Source organism: Podarcis liolepis, assembly GCF_965112155.1.
Source record: "Podarcis liolepis genome assembly, chromosome: 15".
NCBI classification, from domain to species: Eukaryota; Metazoa; Chordata; class Lepidosauria; order Squamata; family Lacertidae; genus Podarcis; species Podarcis liolepis.
The window spans coordinates 27,453,101-27,470,504 of NC_139566.1; the positions used below are offsets into that span (position 1 = coordinate 27,453,101).

General features: G+C 48.5%; 1 protein-coding gene across 2 annotated transcripts in view; it reads left to right on the forward strand.

The window, feature by feature from the left end:
- The first annotated feature begins 1,695 nt into the window (after positions 1-1,695).
- Positions 1,696-17,404, forward strand: part of ACADS (acyl-CoA dehydrogenase short chain) — a 29,038-nt gene continuing 13,329 nt past the window's right edge. Inside the window, exons 1-5 of one of the 2 annotated variants that reach the window (XM_083478735.1) lie at positions 1,696-2,055; positions 5,152-5,265; positions 6,254-6,362; positions 7,143-7,315; positions 17,067-17,230. In XM_083478735.1, coding sequence (XP_083334861.1) covers positions 1,854-2,055; positions 5,152-5,265; positions 6,254-6,362; positions 7,143-7,315; positions 17,067-17,230 — 762 coding nt within the window. In that variant the 5' untranslated portion in view covers positions 1,696-1,853. Of the gene's footprint in view, positions 2,056-5,151; positions 5,266-6,253; positions 6,363-7,142; positions 7,316-14,061; positions 14,185-17,066; positions 17,231-17,404 lie in introns of those variants that run through there. The other variant, XM_083478734.1, reaches the window with a different exon arrangement.

Here is a 17,404-nt window from a genome sequence, read left to right on the forward strand (position 1 = left end):
TACAAACAAACAAATATATGAGGGACTTTATGTCAGAGAAAATGTTCATAGCGCTCAGCTGTATGGAGCCAGAGGCTTAAACCGCACTGCAGCAGCTATTGCAGGCTGCCAAAGAGACTTTATTTTTAAAACCCCATCACCACAACTCAGAATTATTACAGCATCCGAGAAACTCTGCTCCTGCCTCTGCTGAAAACTGTCCTGTTGCTCATCCCTATGGGTGGTGGCATCTCATTTCTCTCTATTCTAGTGGCTTGTGCATTTAAACTTTCCTGATCCTGAGTGGCTCATGTGTGAGTTGGGGGTCCTATTCCTCCACATCAAATCCGGTTCTGTGAATGGGTGCAAGCATACATTTGGTAAATAGTGGGTCCAATTTTTAAAAAGGGGAAATGTATTTTGTAGAGGGTATGTGATAATAAAGCTGCAGCTGGCTGAATTCTGTTGTGTCGCCTTAGATTCGGAAATGGATTAGACAGTACCCCAAGCTTAGGAAAAGCAAAGAAGTCCATTCCTACCTGTCCCTTATATCTTGAATTGGCCCAGTGGCTGGGCCTTGTCCAATTCTCTCTCCTGTCTTGTGCCAAGGCCCTGGGCATGATCAATGTGTGATTCATCATCCCCTCTTTGGAAATATTTATTTTGTTATGCACTAGAGTAGAATAGTCACATAACAGAGCCCGATTTAAAGTGGGCTTCACCAGCACCATAATTTTATTTCTAGCTTCAATTTTTAAGAGAAAAAGCAAAAGACGGAAGGTGAAACATTCTTTTTTTAAAAAAAACCCAAAACACCCCTGGCTGCCATGTCACAGGGAGGGTGAGATGTGAGTGCCCAGTCAGCAGTGACTGAAAGCCAGTGCTGGTATCATAGTGTGCAGAGTTTTGTTACTTCAGCCATTATACCACATGGAGAAGAGAAATCTGCTGCTGACCTGCTGCTATGTGCAGCTGTAGATGACTGTCGGTGGGTTCTTGGTGGTGGCCCAGAAGCAGCCTGCCTGGCCGGAGTTTGCAGCCCTCCAAGCCACTCTGGCCTTGTCTGAGCTGTGCCGCGTTGCCTTGCCAGGCAGAGTAGCCGGGTGGAAAACACAAAAATGTGTATGAAGTTTGCACGTGATGATTTGCATGTGTGGACGCAAACGTAGAAACAATGACTCACAATGGAATAGATCTCATCGTAGTGGGGAAGACACCTAATCCGTCTTGCCATAGCAAAAGAAAAAAAGCTAGTAATAATAATAATAATAATAATATAATAATAATAATAGTCTTATTTATACTCCACACATCTGACTCGGTTTCTCCTGCCACTCTGGGCGAGTTTCAGCACAGAGAAAAATATAATAAAAAGTCAAACTAATTAATTTAATTAATAGCAACTGAATGGGTAGTTCCAAGGCCCCTTTCTGGTCCGCTTTTTTCTGGCAAGGACCCGGCAGCTTTTCAAAACAGGACTGTCCTCTACGCGCGGCTATCTTTCCCTATGAAGCATTCAGCTGCGGAGGAGGAAAGTCCTGCAACGTTTCGGTTTCGCTGCCCAAAATCCGCCTTACGGAGATTTGCCTGCCTGCCCTGTCCAGATGCGCCCCAAACCGCTTCGCGCCGCGACCCCCTTCCAAAACCGCAACAGCCCCTCCGAGGTGCTTCCTTCCGGAGTGCGCGTGCGCGCGGCGTCCTTCGCCCCACCCACCATCCCTCCCTCCCACCAACGTGCCTCCTTTGGCTCCGCCCTCCTCGACCTCCGTCAACGGCGTCCTCCTGGCCACGCCCCCCTCGCTCCCATAGCTACGAAAGGAGGCGGCGGCGGAGGCGGCAGCCATCTTGGCAGCGGCGGCGGGCCCGACGGGGCGATGAGCGGCTCGAAGCCCAGGGTGGCGTCGGGGGCCGGCGGGGCGCTGAGCCGCTTGCGAGGCCGGAGAGGCTCCGGAGACGCGTCGCCCGCGGTCGTGGCTCCTCTGAGGGCCGCCGTGTTGCCCCGCACCGAGGCGGAGCTGCTGGCGCTGGACGCGGTCCGGCCCGAGCACGTCCTGGGGCTCAGCCGCGTCACTGAGAGTGAGTAGCAGGGGCGCCCCCGGAGGGGGGCGAGGAGGAGCAGGAAGGAGGAGGCCCCCGGGCGAACCCCGACATTGTGCCAAGCCCGCTCTGCGCCCCGGTATCGACTCCCCAGAGCCCCCGCCCCACCCCAGTTCGTGGATTCACTTAGGTGGGCACCTATGTATCTACCCTGCCCCCCCTCTCCGTAGGCCAGGGGAATTCGGAGGGGTGGTCCTCACGCTCCCCCCAAAATCTTCTCTTGCCTCTGAAGGTTGCCCCCTTCTATGGACTCTTCTGGGCACTCCAACATCAATTATGCTTTTGCTCTGAATAGTGATACCTCAGGTTACATACGCTTCAGGTTATAGACTCCGCTAACCCGAAAATGGTCTTCAGGTTAAGAACTTTGCTTCAGGATAAGAACAGAAATCGTTCTCCGGCAGCAGCAGGAGGCCCATTAGCTAAAGTGGTGCTTCAGGTTAAGAACAGTTTCAGGTTAAGAACGGACCTCCGGAACGAATTAAGTACTTAACCCGAGGTACCACTGTAGTCATGTTCTTTTTCCAATCAGGGCGCAGGAAATTGGGAGCGGCGGAGCACATTCTCCCTTTACACACCCGCTAGCATTTTGCTCCGAAGAAACCTCCCTTTAATGGCCCCACCGGCTAGACCCATAAACTAGGGCCCCCAAGTGTCTGTTAGGTTTCCATTTCCTTCCTGTCCCTGAGCGCAGGAAATTTGTGGGAGACAGAGCATGCACCCTGCTTTCTTGTTTCACTAAAAAAAATCTATCCCCCTATTTGCAACTAAGAGAAACTCAGGAGATGTATATTTAACTGCTCAGGGCTTTGTCTAGCCCCAGCTGTAAGGCTGACACAAATAAAGAGTCATTCATTCATTTAAAGAATTGATATGGATAACTTCTCACTCCTGGGTGCCCCTGAAACTGGGAAACCCTGAGTACACCAGCATCAGCTTTCTGTGTTGCTGCTGCCCCCCACTTCATGTGCACAACCTCTCTAAGTTACTTACCAACTAGCCAGTCCCTTTTTCTGTCAGAGTAACTCCACCAAAGACGCAAAAATCTGGAAGCCCCAAGGCACCCTAGGGTGCACCACCCTGCCGCATATTAGTATATCAGGTACTCTGAAGAGCATTTCCATCCCCCCCCTTGAATAGTCTCTTTACTCCCTCTTACTTAATACAGTACTTTCAATTAACAAGATGGTAATAGCTTCCCTATGCTTTTCTACTTGCAGAACTGTGAGCACACCTGAAAGTCATCACTGCAGTCATAATTCTGAATAGCTTCTTTTCTTTCTGCCGTCAGTCTTTTCTGACTTTGAATGCTTGGCAGGGGGTTGGACTCGATGGCCCTTGTGGTCTCTTCCAACTCTATGATTCTATGACTTTCTCTCTGCAGTCTGCCTACAATTGTGGAAATACAGGGTTGCCCAGGCTTGTATTTAACAACTCATGTAATAACCATAGGGTGTTCCAGTATAACGCTAATCAATGTGTTCTGTCAGTGCAAGAATTTCCACTTGTGCATCAGAACTTCCCTACTTCTCTCCTCTCCTCCCCCCCCAGCACACCCCCTAAATCTGTTCCTTCAGAGTAGATATGGTGAGAGCATAGGGAGATGGAGAGGGAATTTGTGGTGTAAACAGAAATCCTTGTACTGATGTAATGCATTCAATGGGTTCCACTCCATATACCAGGAATTCCCTGCAGGCCAATGACCAGCCCATTCCTCCTCTGAGTCCTTTCTTTGATTGATTGATTGATTGATTGATTGATTGATTGCATTTATACCCCACCTTTCCTTCAATCCTAGACGTACGTTAGTGAGTTATTGGCCAAAGGTGAGCTTCACGGCTGAGTGGGTGAGCTCCCGTTTTTCGGTCCCAGCTCCTGTCAACCTAGCAGTTCGAAAGCACCTCACAGTGCAAGTAGATTAATAGGGACCGCTCTCCGGTGGGGAGCGGGAAGGTAACGACGTTTCCGTGTGCTGCTCTGGTCCGCCAGAAGCGGCTTAGTCATGCTGGCCACGTGACCCGGAAGCTGTCTGCGGACAAGCGCCGGCTCCCAGCCTCTTGAGCGAGATGAGCACGCAACCCCAGAGTCGGTCACGACTGGACCTGATGGTCAGGGGTATCTTTACCTTTACCTAACCACAACACCACACACTGGCTCTCCGTGTCTAACATTTTTCTCCACAACCAATATGATAAGACAGAGGGCTGGTGGAGAAGGGACATTGGAAGCTCCTCGGTCAGACAATTGGTCCGTCTAACTCACTATTGTGCACGCTGGCTGGTTGCTCTATCCTTCCTTCTTCAATAAACCTGGGCAAGGAAAGGCAGTACAGTGGTACCTCGGGTTAAGTACTTAATTCATACTGGAGGTCTGTTCTTAACCTGAAACTGTTCTTAACCTGAAGCACCACTTTAGCTAATGGGGCCTGCTGCTGCACCACCAGAACACGATTTCTGTTCTCATCCTGAAGCAAAGTTCTTAACCCGAGGTACTATTTCTGGGTTAGCGGAGTCTGTAACCTGAAGCGTATATAACCCGAGGTACCACCGTACTAGCTTGTCAAGTGGCTAGAAGCCGTGTGTTTTTGTGCATGCTTTATACGAAGCTAGTACTTGGGGGTGGGCAGAGAGCAGGCTAGTAACATTTGTGGGCTTATTTGCAGTGTTGCCGCAATATCTACTCTCCTTTCTTTTATATACAGGCGGCAACCATTTCATGCAGGTGTTCCATTCCTGGCCCCCACACTCGTCGATGGAGCACATTTAAGTGCGCCCCGATCCTGTTCTGCCTTCTTGCGGGTCCAAAAGGACCTGCGTGTCAGCGATCGCGCGTCAATTGGACTCACCTAAAATGGTGACCGCCTGTATATAAAAATGAGGTCCTTGGGTTTATGTATGCATGAGGCTTTATTTCTAGCAGGACGGACCCATCAGATTGGCAGTAGCCCTCCAAGGCTTTGGGCTGCGATGGCTCTTCCCAGCTCTGAAGCCCAAGCTCCCTTTATCTCTCTTGTCTTTCCCAAATGGTAATCCCCCACATGGGACTTCTCAGGTTTCCTTTTCCTTTGTCTCCTAGACTATCTCTGCCGACCAGAGGACAACTTTTACAATATTGATTTCACCAAGTTCAAGATCAGGGACCTGGAGACAGGGACGGTGCTATTTGAAATTGCCAAACCTTCAGCTTTAGGTAAGTGGGCTGTGAAGAAGAAAAAATAGAGAAAGTTAGAGCTTGTACATAAAGCCTAAGGTCCGGTCTCCGTCTAGAAATTGCTGGGATTTCAGAATCTAAATAGTTTCTTCTAAAGAAATGAATGATTTCTGCAATTCCGCCTCTTTTTCTCCTTCCCTCCCCCCCTTCTGACATTAAAGTTCCCAACAAATATTTTAAAGGAGAAGTTTGCAAATTTTCTATAGGGATTAGGAAGGCAACTTAATAACTTTTATATACGCTACTTTGCGTGATATACTGCTCACCACTAATATAGACAAGCTGGTGGGAGTTGTAGTTCAAAGCATCTGGCAAGCACCAGTTTGGGGAAAGGCTTCATTACATTTTCTCTTGCATGCAGTATACGGCACAATAGGGCCCTGATTCTGCTGTCTCTAAACACCACCAGCTTTGCCCACCCTGAAGTTCAGCCCAGCTGAACTAAATCTGTCTGTAACATGACTCAAGTCACCAGCTTAGCACGTCACCAGCAGATAGAGAGCTGATTATTGCTATCATTGTTATTGTTATTAATTTCATTTATAGACCATCTTATGTCCATGGCCTCAGATTGGTTTAAAATACATGAAGAATACTAAAATGCAAACAATTTCTGTTGCAATCAATAACGCACAAAACATTTAACACCAGTAGTGACCATAGAGCAGTAAAAACAAAACAAAGACACCACAGTGTGATTGATTCAGCATGCAAAATGTCACCAACCTGGGTAAATTAAAAGTGTTCAACTGATGTTGGGGCCTCTGCATCAAAAGTGCTTGGTGCAGTTCTGGGAGTAGCAAGGTGCTGCCACAAAGAAGGCTCAAATATGAGCTTGGGTGGCAGGCCATGGTGGCCTCATGGGAGAATCTGCCCCCTTCCTGACGGGTGTGGCTGAGGGAGTGCCAGCAAAAGGTGTGCATGATATCTCACGGGTGACTTGCTTCTTAAATGTCGCTTCTTACAGAGCAAGAGGATGATGACGCCGACGCCGGGGAGGTGGACACCAGCGCAGGGCGCTTTGTCCGCTATCAGTTCACGCCTGCCTTCCTGCGCCTCCGGACAGTTGGCGCAACGTGAGTAGGAGCTTGTGGAGTGATGAGGGAAAGGGGGCTACCCTGCTAACCCTGTGATTGCAATCAAATGATTCTGAGATTGTATAAAGCAGGTTCATCAGCTCACAAAGAATGTATATTGGAGAAGTGGCTGTGCCTGGGGCTCGGTGTAATCTGTGATTCACAATAAAAAAATAGTTTAAAAAAGGAATGGGTTGTATCCAGCTAAGTCCTACTCAGGGTAGGCCCATTAAAGGACCTACATTAAGTCTGGTTCATTAACTTCATTGGGTCTACATGGAGGAGAACCAACGCTGGGTACAACCCAATATATCTGCAACACTAGAAGTGGCATTGTACAAATTGTAAAAATTCACAACATGCTTGATTTCACTTCCTTGTCACAACCCAGCCATCTTCATTTTTTTTGCATAATTTATTTGGCTAGTTGTGGATAGGAGCAAGGAGCCCTAGGCTTGTTTGCTGCAAATAGTTGTCAGTTGCTGAGATGTCATTGAGCGCTGCCACATTTTTCAAACATACCTTCCCAATCATAGGCACTAGGAACTTTTGGTTCTATTATTCTGTTTAGGAAATGAAAGCTGTTATCTTTAGGAACAAGTGCTTGTGGGCAGCCCATGTTTTGCTCCTGCAGGTTAGTTACAGCTCTGTCTGTGCCCATCACAGGCAGCATTGCCTCCAGGGCTGGGTCCTTGCAGAGACCAAGTTTTGGCTTCTAGTCAGGAGACCATCTTGACCACCTAACTGTTAGTATCTTCTCTTTCCCTCCTGTCTCTGCAGCGTGGAGTTCACAGTAGGAGACAAGCCTGTGTCGAATTTCCGTATGATCGAGAGGCATTACTTCAGAGACCGCCTTCTCAAGAATTTTGACTTTGATTTTGGCTTCTGCATCCCCAGCAGCAGGAACACTTGTGAGCACATCTACGAGTTCCCACAACTTTCAGAGGACCTCAGTAAGTATCTCTTGTGTGACCCAGAGCTGGCTCAAGGCCAGCCTGGTCTCCTCCAAGTCATTTTGGACCATAAATCCCATCTGCCCCAGCCACTGCAGGCTGCAGAGTGGGGTTGATGGGAGTTGTAGTCCAAAATTGGAGGGCATGACGTTGAAGAGGATACAGTAGAGTTTGCTTCAGTATCAGCTACCAAACATCATGCATTGCTTTAAACCTTTCAAACTGAGTTGTACTCAGAAGCCGGTTGGTAGCTAATGGAGTTCTTGTAGCACCAGCAATAGCTGTTCAGTGGTCACTCGTGGTTAGTAACCCAACCGCTGTATTCTGCACTAACTTTGCACAGTCTTCAACCTGACCTAACCTCTTCCTGCTAGCTGCTTAAGCTGTTTTTCACAAGGAAGAAGATAGGGCCAAACAGAACTTCACACAGAAATCTTAAGTGTGAACTTGATATATTTCAAATACCATGCCTTTTAGAATTGTGGCCACCGCAGCCTAAAAAGAGAGAGAAAAGTGGGGAGTATTGCTGCTAATTTCAGTTTGAGTAAGCACAGCTCACTCTCTTCAAAAGATTCCTCATTCAGGGGGGAAATGTGGTTACGCAGAAGCACTGAATTGGTTGACTTCTCTGTTCGTTACAAGCTCTGGGTGTTAAAAATATGTTTTAGAAGGTCATAGCAACCTAGAATTGTTGAGTTGGAAGGGATTCTGAGGAACATCTAGTCCAACCGCCTGCAATACAGGAATATGCAGCTGCCCCGTACAAGGATCAAACCTGCAACCTTCCAACTGAGCTATTTAAAACTCTTTTTTTGGAAATTTTAATTGGATTCTTATTGATGTGTTTGCCACCTTGGGCTCCTTAGAGGTAGGTGCAGGATATAAAGTCAATAAATAAATATTTGCTTTCCATTCACTGGCTGCACTTATGTAGTTCAGTTGCTCTTGCACGTAAAATAAGCGATCTCATGTAGCATGTCTCAATTTTTTAGTAAGTGGTCAACAGGGGAGTTGTTACATACAGATATCTCCTTACGTGCTATGTTCTATGGCTGAGGCTAACTGACCTGTCTCTGTCTCTCTTCCTCTTTCTCCCCCTCCCTCTCTTTCGCCCCACGCAGTCCGTCTGATGGTCGAGAACCCCTACGAGACCCGCTCAGACAGCTTCTACTTTGTGGACAACAAGCTGATTATGCACAATAAGGCTGACTATGCCTACAACGGAGGGCAGTAGCCGCCGCCGCTGCATCCCCCTCCCCCCCTCCATTGGACTTTGCACTACCGCCAGCCATCCTGGTCACATTGGAGGAGAGCAGGGAAGCTGCCCTGGACTCCGAGGCCTTTTGCGGAAAGCTCTGTGAGGCTCAAGATGTGATGTTGAAGGGGCTGAGGTGGCAACTTGTGACAGTAAAGGAGCTCCCCTGGCAAACCCGAACCCTTTCCAGCCTTGTTCCTTTCTGGTCCTCTGCTCGGTCCCCAGTGGCACCTGGGTCAGGTTACAGGTTGGACTGTCTGTTAAATGTTAAACTGATGTAGCAGTTCTTGTAGTTTGGCGCACTTAGCCTGTATTCCTTGTATGTTCTTCCCCTTTCCGGTGGGCAAAGGGTCCTCCGACACAAAGCTGTTTCCTCTTCCAGGTAGCCCATGAAACGCAGATAGCAGGTTTCCCCCCTTTGGCAGGGCTGGTGAATCACTTTGGCAAAATCGGTGACCCAGCCTGTATGATTGACTGTGAGGGCCCACCATTCAGAACCAACCGAAAAACAAAACCAAAAGGAGAGGTGTTGTGTTTTTTTAAGGGATGCTCCAGATTGTGGCTTCGTTCTGTGGTCTTGAATGTTCCTTAAACGCTGTTGGGTACCGGTTGGCAAAAAAAAAGGCCTGTGTCCCACTGTGAGGCCTTTTCTGCCAACCAGCTTAGGGGGAGGGAGACTGAGATGAGCTTTCAGCCTAGATTCCGTTCTGCATCTCAGAACCTTCCTTGAAGGTGGGCAAAGGTTACCGGGAGCCAGGAATTGCCTGGTGGAGCCTGTCCAAGCAGCAGGGCAGATTTTCCCAGGACAAATCTTCTGTTTGTGTCGCAAAACGTATTAGTGTAAGAAATGGTGGTGTTAACCAGCTTGTATTGCCTACCTTGGTTTGCGCCACTATTGAAGTGGACTCCATAGGCTCCCCAGTGCAATGAGATGTAACAGAATCAGCATGGCTGTGAAAATAAGGGATTTTTACCTCTTGAAATCTGTAGCTCTGAGCTTTTACTGGCTCCATTTAAATGTGTAGGAAACCAGCCAGCTTTTGCTGCTGAGATGCCGCTATGCCTGTTGGTTAGGCACATCCGAGGAAGGAGTACTGGATGAGGGCCTGGGGAGGAGGGTGTGTATCAGCCAGGGAAGCAGGAATCTTGCCCTGAGGCGGCTGTCGGCAACTACAAAGCAGTATTTTTGTTGCTGTCGGACTCCACTCCCAGGCCTTTCTCTCGCTTCAAAGTTAAGCTGGTGTTCAAAGGCCTTGCAGTCAGGGGGCCGGTTCAGTGTCAGATGCTAATTCAGCCTGCACGGGAGAAAGCCTTCCAGGCTCTTGAGACTAGCCCTTTTTGGAGGGGGTGGAGGCACACGCACATTACCCTGAAACAAACCCTTTTAGAGAGGGGAGGAGGATAGTTACAGATTAGAGCGTTGTAGGAGGCGAAATGCAAGAGGAAAATGGCTTGGACTCTTTAGCTGTAAGGTAGGATGTTCTTAACCACTCCCAAAATATTGGGGATGTAATAAAGGTGAAAAGGGCAGAGCTCTTTGTCCCTGTGTATCCAAGTTTGTGGGTTAAAAAAAAGAAAACCCTCTGTATTTTTGTTCCTGTTTTCTTCCTAACTTGTGATGTTCCAGCTCCTGCACTGTGCGGCCCAGTTGTCTCTACCGATTGATGATGGTAGTCAGTTCTGCTGCAGTCTGCTTGATGCTTTCCACAGAAAGGTGCCTTTTCTCCCCATGTCCAAGGCCACATTCCCAGAGGAGCAGTTGAGGGAAACACTTCCTCATTCCACAGGAGGAGGTGGTGGTGATATGGGGTTTCAGAGTCAATGTGATTAAAAACACCAGGTGCCTTTTAAACATCATTCTTACTATTGCTCAGGCTCCTTCCAAGGACGTCCCGCCTTTGCTTTCTTATGAATTTATCCCAGGAGCAGTTGGGGAAGGATGGGCAGCAATCTGAGCCAAGAGCAGGTACCGTACTTTGCAATAAACTCCCAGCTGCTGGCCCCCTTCTCTGGGCTCCAGATTCTTCTCTTCTCCTCCTTCTCACTTCTTCTTTCTCAAAAACTGAAACTCTCTGCCCCCCCCCCTTCCTTCTGAGTGTTACTACTCTGTGTGTCCTTTGCAAGCTCCCATCTCTTCAAGGAGAATTGCGAAAACAGTAATGGGGCGAGGGGCTTGCTTGTCAAATTCTGCCTGTTGCTGCTTCTGCCTTGCGGGACCAAATATGTGAAATGGGGAAGGAAGTGTGGGGCAGCGAGAGACAGGTATCCTGATGCCCCAGAGGACGTGCCCAAATGTGTGGATTTGAGCTCTCTGGAACACTTTGTGCCAAGAGAGAGAGAGGGGCTCTTTGAATTGCCCCACCAGATAGAAGTTGAACCTGCCCTTGTCCAGCCGGCGCTTTTATCTGTCACTCATTTGGCTGCTGCCCCTTGGGACCACATGCTGCCTTCCTGTGTGGAAGCCTGTCTCTCCCTCCCCCACCCCCTGAGCCATCTTCCTGTCGCACTAACACTGCATCCGTGGGTTGCGTATGGAAGAGGAGGGGAAGGGTCTGCTTCTGCCATGCTGACCATAGTGTTAGTGCAGGGTGTGGGGGGCTAGATACAAGAACAGCATTTATCCAAAGACAGGGGCACCTAAATTTATAACTGGAATAGATGGGCCATCTCCCCAAGCGGTTACTTGCCACTGGAAGGTGTCAACGATTCGTTCTTCCTCCCCAGCCATAACCTGGGGGACGGGGGCTTTCTCGTGGCCTCTGCTAAGTTTGGCAGGCCATCTCCCTGGCTTGATTTCAAGCCCTTGTCTTCCTCTTTGCATGTCCTCGTCCCTCTGGAGAATTGTTAACGAAACTGAGCCCTTCCCTGTTGAATAAACCACACAGGACACTTGAAAGCAAGAAGTGTCTATGAGGAAGGGAAACTGGAAATACATTGACTTCTGTATTGTATGCAGATTGATACTGATGACAGGTTTGCCATGAAAAGTATCTGCCTTAAAAGCATTAATCTGTAAGGTTCACTGTTGCCCTCCAATGGTGTTGACAGCGGCTGCTTCCGTCTCATACTCTGTGGCTGTGCAGGCACTGAAGTCCTCGCATTGCATTGTCTGCTTGCCCCACCCTAACTTATGGAGAGACCTGGTCATAACAGGGCTGCTCTGTTACATTTCCCATTTGGTGAAGCACCAGCAAACATGTTTGGACCTCCTATGTATTATTATTTTTTAATTAATGGGGGGTTTTATAAGGCCATCAGACCCAGGCAAAGGGATAGTTTTTTCTCAGTCCCACTGATTTTTCAGAGATGTTCCTGGGATGACTGGAAAAAGAAAACTTTTCTGGTATCCTGCGATCAGTTTACCAGCAGGGAGAAGAACATTTGCAGGACTGTGACAAAATGCATCTTTCTCCAGTTTGTCTCTGAATTGGCCATTGGAAAGATTTCCCCTGCAAGATTTGTTTTTAAAATAGGGTTTTCTATTCCATTGTGGTCCTTGCCTGACAATAATATACCCATTTTTGGTCTGTCTGTGTGCATCTGTGACCGTTTGGAGAGTGGCAGGTTGTTCCTTTTAAACTTGTGAATTCCAGAAAAGAGATCACGGACGTTATATTTTTCTGTCAAGGTATTTTTCCATAGAGGATGACAGGAGTGTCCCAAGAAGTCTGTGTGACCATTACGATCACCACATTGAACCGTCGCCATGCTGTTGTCATCTTGTGTGTCTCCCTAAACCTACAGTATACTAGCTGACTCGTTTGTATAAAATGTTACTTTGTTGAAAGCAATAGTAATTAAAAACAAAAAAGCAAAAAAACCATCAACACACAGCTGCTGTTGTCTTATTTGTTGCGTGACCTTAGTGCTGGGAGCTGGGTGGGTGGTGACCAGGCAAGTCTTACGTATTGTGGACCTGGAAAACTGAGAACCCTGAAAATACAAGTGGGTAATAAAAAGGTCCAGATCATCTTAGAATAGGTGCTAGCTGTTGAAAAGAGGCTAGGCAGGAGATAGGGGCTCATCAGTGTCCTTTAATTCCTGGTTGAGGTTATGGTGGGGGCTGTTTCTGGACTAGAATAGGAGCAGCATTTCAGAGGCTATAACGTGGCTTTGTCACTGCTCCAGCAACACGAGTTTGCATGATTTCATGGGAATACCTTTTAAGAGGACATAAAAACTGCATTGGTTGAAGCTCCATCTGGCCCAGGGGGCTCATCCTGACACAAGATCAGCCAGTTGGCTCTGGGAAGTAGAGCATGTAGCAATAGAATCATAGAGTTAGAAGGGACCCCGAGGGTCTTCTAGTTAAACCCCCTGCAATTGAGCCCTGGGTGGGCTCAAACCTCCAACCTTCTGGTTAGTTGCCAGGCGCATTGCACCACAGGAGAAGCCATTACTTGTTTATCCTCTGCATCTGTCAATAAGATTTATCACGGATTGTGTGATCTTCATGATGTGCTCTGGAATGTCAAGATTCATATTCCCCCGTCTGTGGAATGCGCTCCCCAGAGAGGCTCCTCTGGCATGTGCGATACATACCTTTTCGCACCAGGTGAACCTTGCATACACGTGCTTGGGTTTATTAGTACAGTATTTTGCTTCCTTGCAGCAAATTTTAAAACTTTACATTCTTAATAAACGCCTGTTAGCACTTTCCAAGAATAAAATCCTCAAATGTGCGGTTGCACAAATGTAACATTTGAAATAGGTAAAGGTAAAGGGACCCCTGACCATTAAGTCCAGTCGTGGCCGACTCTGGGGTTGCGGCACTCATCTCGCTTTATTGGCCGAGGGAGCCGGCGTACAGCTTCCGGGTGATTGTGGCCAGCATGACTAAGCCGCTTCTGGTGAACCAGAGCAGCGCATGGAAACGCCGTTTACCTTCCCGCCAGAGCAGTACCTATTTATCTACTTGCACTTTGAGGTGCTTTCAAACTGCTAGGTTGGCAGGAGCAGGGACCGAGCAACGGGAGCTCACCCCGTCACGGGGATTCGAACCGCCGACCTTCTGATCGGCAAGTCCTAGGCTCTGTGGTTTAACCCACAGCACCACCCGCATCCAACATTTGAAATAACCTCAAATAAAACGCATCTCATTATTTCATAAAAGTTATACACCGCTTGATAGTAAAAACAACTCAAAAGTGGTTTACGAAAAAGAAACGTAAGAATTAGCAGTAATTTAAAGACTTGAAAAGGTAAAAAAAAAAAAAAAAAAACAGAAACTTGCATCTACTTTATGGGTTATTAAACATGATTAAAACCAGCATGACAGGCCCAGACCCTTCACTTTCTTTCTCATCCCGTTCTAGGTGGGGGGGGGGAGGTTTAGCTTCAGGCATTTTTTTCCATTTCAAAAAAAAATTAAATGAACCGACCCAGTGCAAAGTGCTAAAAAGTGTTTTTTAAAAAAAGCTTTCCCAAAAAATAAATCTTCCAATGGTTAAAAAAAAGAAAAGTTGGGGGAGGGGCTGGGAGCCTATTAATGCTAATGAGGAGGCGGAGCTTAATGAGGCAGGCAGGAAGGGCAGCAAAAGAGGGCGGTCTATTCCTGGGCTCGGCATGGCGGCGGTGACGGGTCTCCTCGCGCGGCGCAGAGGCGGCATTGGAGGTAAACAGAGGCGACCAAGTTTAATTGTCTCCCCCCGCAACTTTTGAGCGCTCCCCTTGGTACACGCCGGGAGCCGCACGGCTGCTACGGAGGGGGACTGGCACGTACCAAGGAGAGATGGAAGCGGGGGGTGGGGTTAGATGAGCGGGAGCAAAATACTGGGGAAGACTCCTTTACTTCGTGAGGGGCAGCAGCAGTTGGGGTGGGGGAGGGAATCTAAGGAGCGGCTCCCATTCTGGGGGCTTCTTCCACACACCCCTGGGACCCTTCACATACCACTGTGGGATAGCTCAGAGGACCCTCCATGGACAGGGGCAGTCTATCTCAAAATAATACCGGCTGCAAATCACAGCCACCTTCACGCCCAGATTGCAAGTATCCAGAAGGTGCACCCGGGCTCAGTGGCCCTTTGGACCTCAGTTGGCAAGCCCGCTCACTCTCTGTATATGTCTAAAAATATACTGTATTTTATTTCAGAGCTCTCCGTGGGCCTGCCTTTGAAGACTGTTTGGAAACCTTTCCTGGTGCAAACTGTAGCTGAGCAAATGCTTGTCCAAACGCCAATGTTGCACCACCAGCCCCACTTGTGCATTTCCAGACTTAGCCCAAGATGCTGCCGTTAAAACTTCAGTGGCCATAAATGGCTTGGAGCCAGCACCCCTAAAAGCCAGTCTTCAACTGAGTGGGACTACCAGGTCACAGCCTTAGCCAAATGGGGGTTTGCATCCCCAACACTGGCACCATACAAATACAGTGATACCTCGGGTTACAGACACTTCAGGTTACAGACACTTCAGGTTACAGACTCCGCTAACCCAGAAATAGTACCTTGGGTTAAGAACTTTGCTTCAGGTGAGAACCGAAATCTTGCGGCAGCAGCGAGAGGCCCCATTAGCTAAAGTGGTACCTCAGGTTAAGAACGGTTTCAGGTTAAGAACAGACCTCCAGAATGAATTAAGTTCTGTACGGTGGTACCTCGGGTTAAGTACTTAATTCGTTCTAGAGGTCCGTTTATTTAGTTTTAAATAAATTAGGAGTCCCCAAATGCATGTTCTTTGGTCCATGGGGTCACGAAGAGTTGGACACGACTAAACAACAACAAAATGCATGTTTGAGTAAAGAAGCCATAGCCCTTCTATAAATACAGTAAGATTCCAGTCCTCATTGTTCTGAATAAAGACCTGGTTTAAATAGTAACAAGGAAGCTATTCTCAACACTATCAGAAGCCAGGATTTCAGGCAGGGAGCCTCTCCCAGCCCTCCCTGCCAGGGATTTAATTTGGGACCCTCTGCACGCAAGGGGGTGGCAACTGTTGTTCGATGTGCAGAAGGCATGTTTCTAATGTAGGGTGTTAATAAGAGGGCAGACTTGGCAAGGCCAGCCAGGAAAATGCAGGCCTTGAGGCCTTGCTTTCTTTCTCACCTCTAGCAAGGGGGCTGCGGAGGGAGGGGTATGGCTCCTTTCACCTTTCCGCTCAGTTGGCCAGGAGCCCGTGGGCGTCTGTCGGTTTGCTGCTCCCTCTCGGATTGCAATTCATCTCCCTGCAATTCCTCTTCTGTTCTTTACAAGCCGGCTGTCTTTTACAGGCAGATAAACTTTTGCCCCTGCTGTAAAGTTGGACCGTACTACTTGTCTCCTCTGCATTGGGTGCTGTAAAATGAAAAGACCCTGAGGCGGGGTGCTGGGTGCGCAGGTTCAAAGCAGCTTCTGGGTGCTTGAGTTTTAGGAGCTTGTGTCACCCCCTTTGTTCTGTGAACTGAGGACTTTAACCCTGACCTCCCCAGTGGAAAGGGATAGGGGCAGATCTTCAGCCTAGCCTAGCCTGACTAATTCTTCGGCTCACTCAGCAGCGAATGCCGCAAGAAACCTTGCAGACTCTTTTGTTAAACATGGCTAGAGACAGCTCTTTTTTTCTTTTTGCCCCTTTGCAGAGACCAGAACATAGACAGAGTCAGAGCATTGGTACATGGAGCTCAGTAATGTGTAAACTGACTGGCAACAGTTCTCCAGGCTTTCGGAGATTCCCAGCCAGATAGGCGGGGTATAAACAATAAAATTACAGTGGTACCTCAGGTTAAGTACTTAATTCGTCCCGGAGGTCCGTTCTTAACCTGAAACTGTTCTTAACCTGAAGCACCACTTTAGCTAATGGGGCCTCCCGCTGCCGCTGCGTCACTGGAGCCCAATTTCTGTTCTTATCCTGAAGCAAAGTTCTTAACCTGAAGCACTATTTCTGGGTTAGTGGAGTATGTAACCTGAAGCGTATGTAACCCGAGGTACCACTGTATTATTATTATATTACCTAGCAATGCTGTAAGGGACCTTCTGCTTGCCAAGCTCGTAGAGCTTCAGCCGTTTAACCGGCCCATGGACCCCTGCCGCCCACTTGATCGGCTCCCGTGCGCTGCACTAAACCGGACCAGAGTGGGGACTGCCTTCCGTGATGCTGGCCGGCTTCCCATTGACTGCAGGAAGCTCCTGCAGCCACTGGGAAGCTGTGCACACCTCATCCACGCTGGAAGTAGCTTTTTTCTATGCATGCATGCGCACACGCGTGCACACTCCAGTCCACTGCGGCATCTGCGGGACTGTGAACTGGCCCAAGCCACAAAAACTTTGCTAACCCCTGCCTTGTGCCATTGGTCTATCAAGCTCAGTATTGTTCATCCTGACTGACAGGGCCTCTCCAGGCTTTCCTGCAGGGCGTCTCTCCCAGCCCAACCTAAAAATGCTGTAGATTGAACCTTGTACCTTCTGCATGCAAAGCAGATGCTCTATCCCTGAGCTACGGCCCGTCCCCAATAGGGTGTCCTGTTTAGCAGCCCAGCTCTACGTCTTCTGGGCCAGACTGAAAGGGCTCTTCATGCTTTTCCATTTGCAGCTTGGACTTTTCAATGTCTGCGAAGGCTGCACACTGTATACCAGACGGTAGAATTGCCGGAAACTCACCAGATGCTTCGCCAGACATGCCGGGACTTCGCTGAAAAGGAGCTGGCCCCCATTGCTGCTCAGCTGGACAAAGAGCATCGCTTCCCTGCAGAGCAGGTATGTATGTGACTCATCTCCTGGTAACACAGGTCCCCTGTGTTGGGATACTGCCAGGGAGATAAAGTCATCATGGCCCCCAAGCCGGCTGCCGGACGATCCATCGATCTCCCGTAGTCACGCAGTATGAGCAATTAGTGACATGAGTTTCCAGAAATAGCTTGCCACATTCCA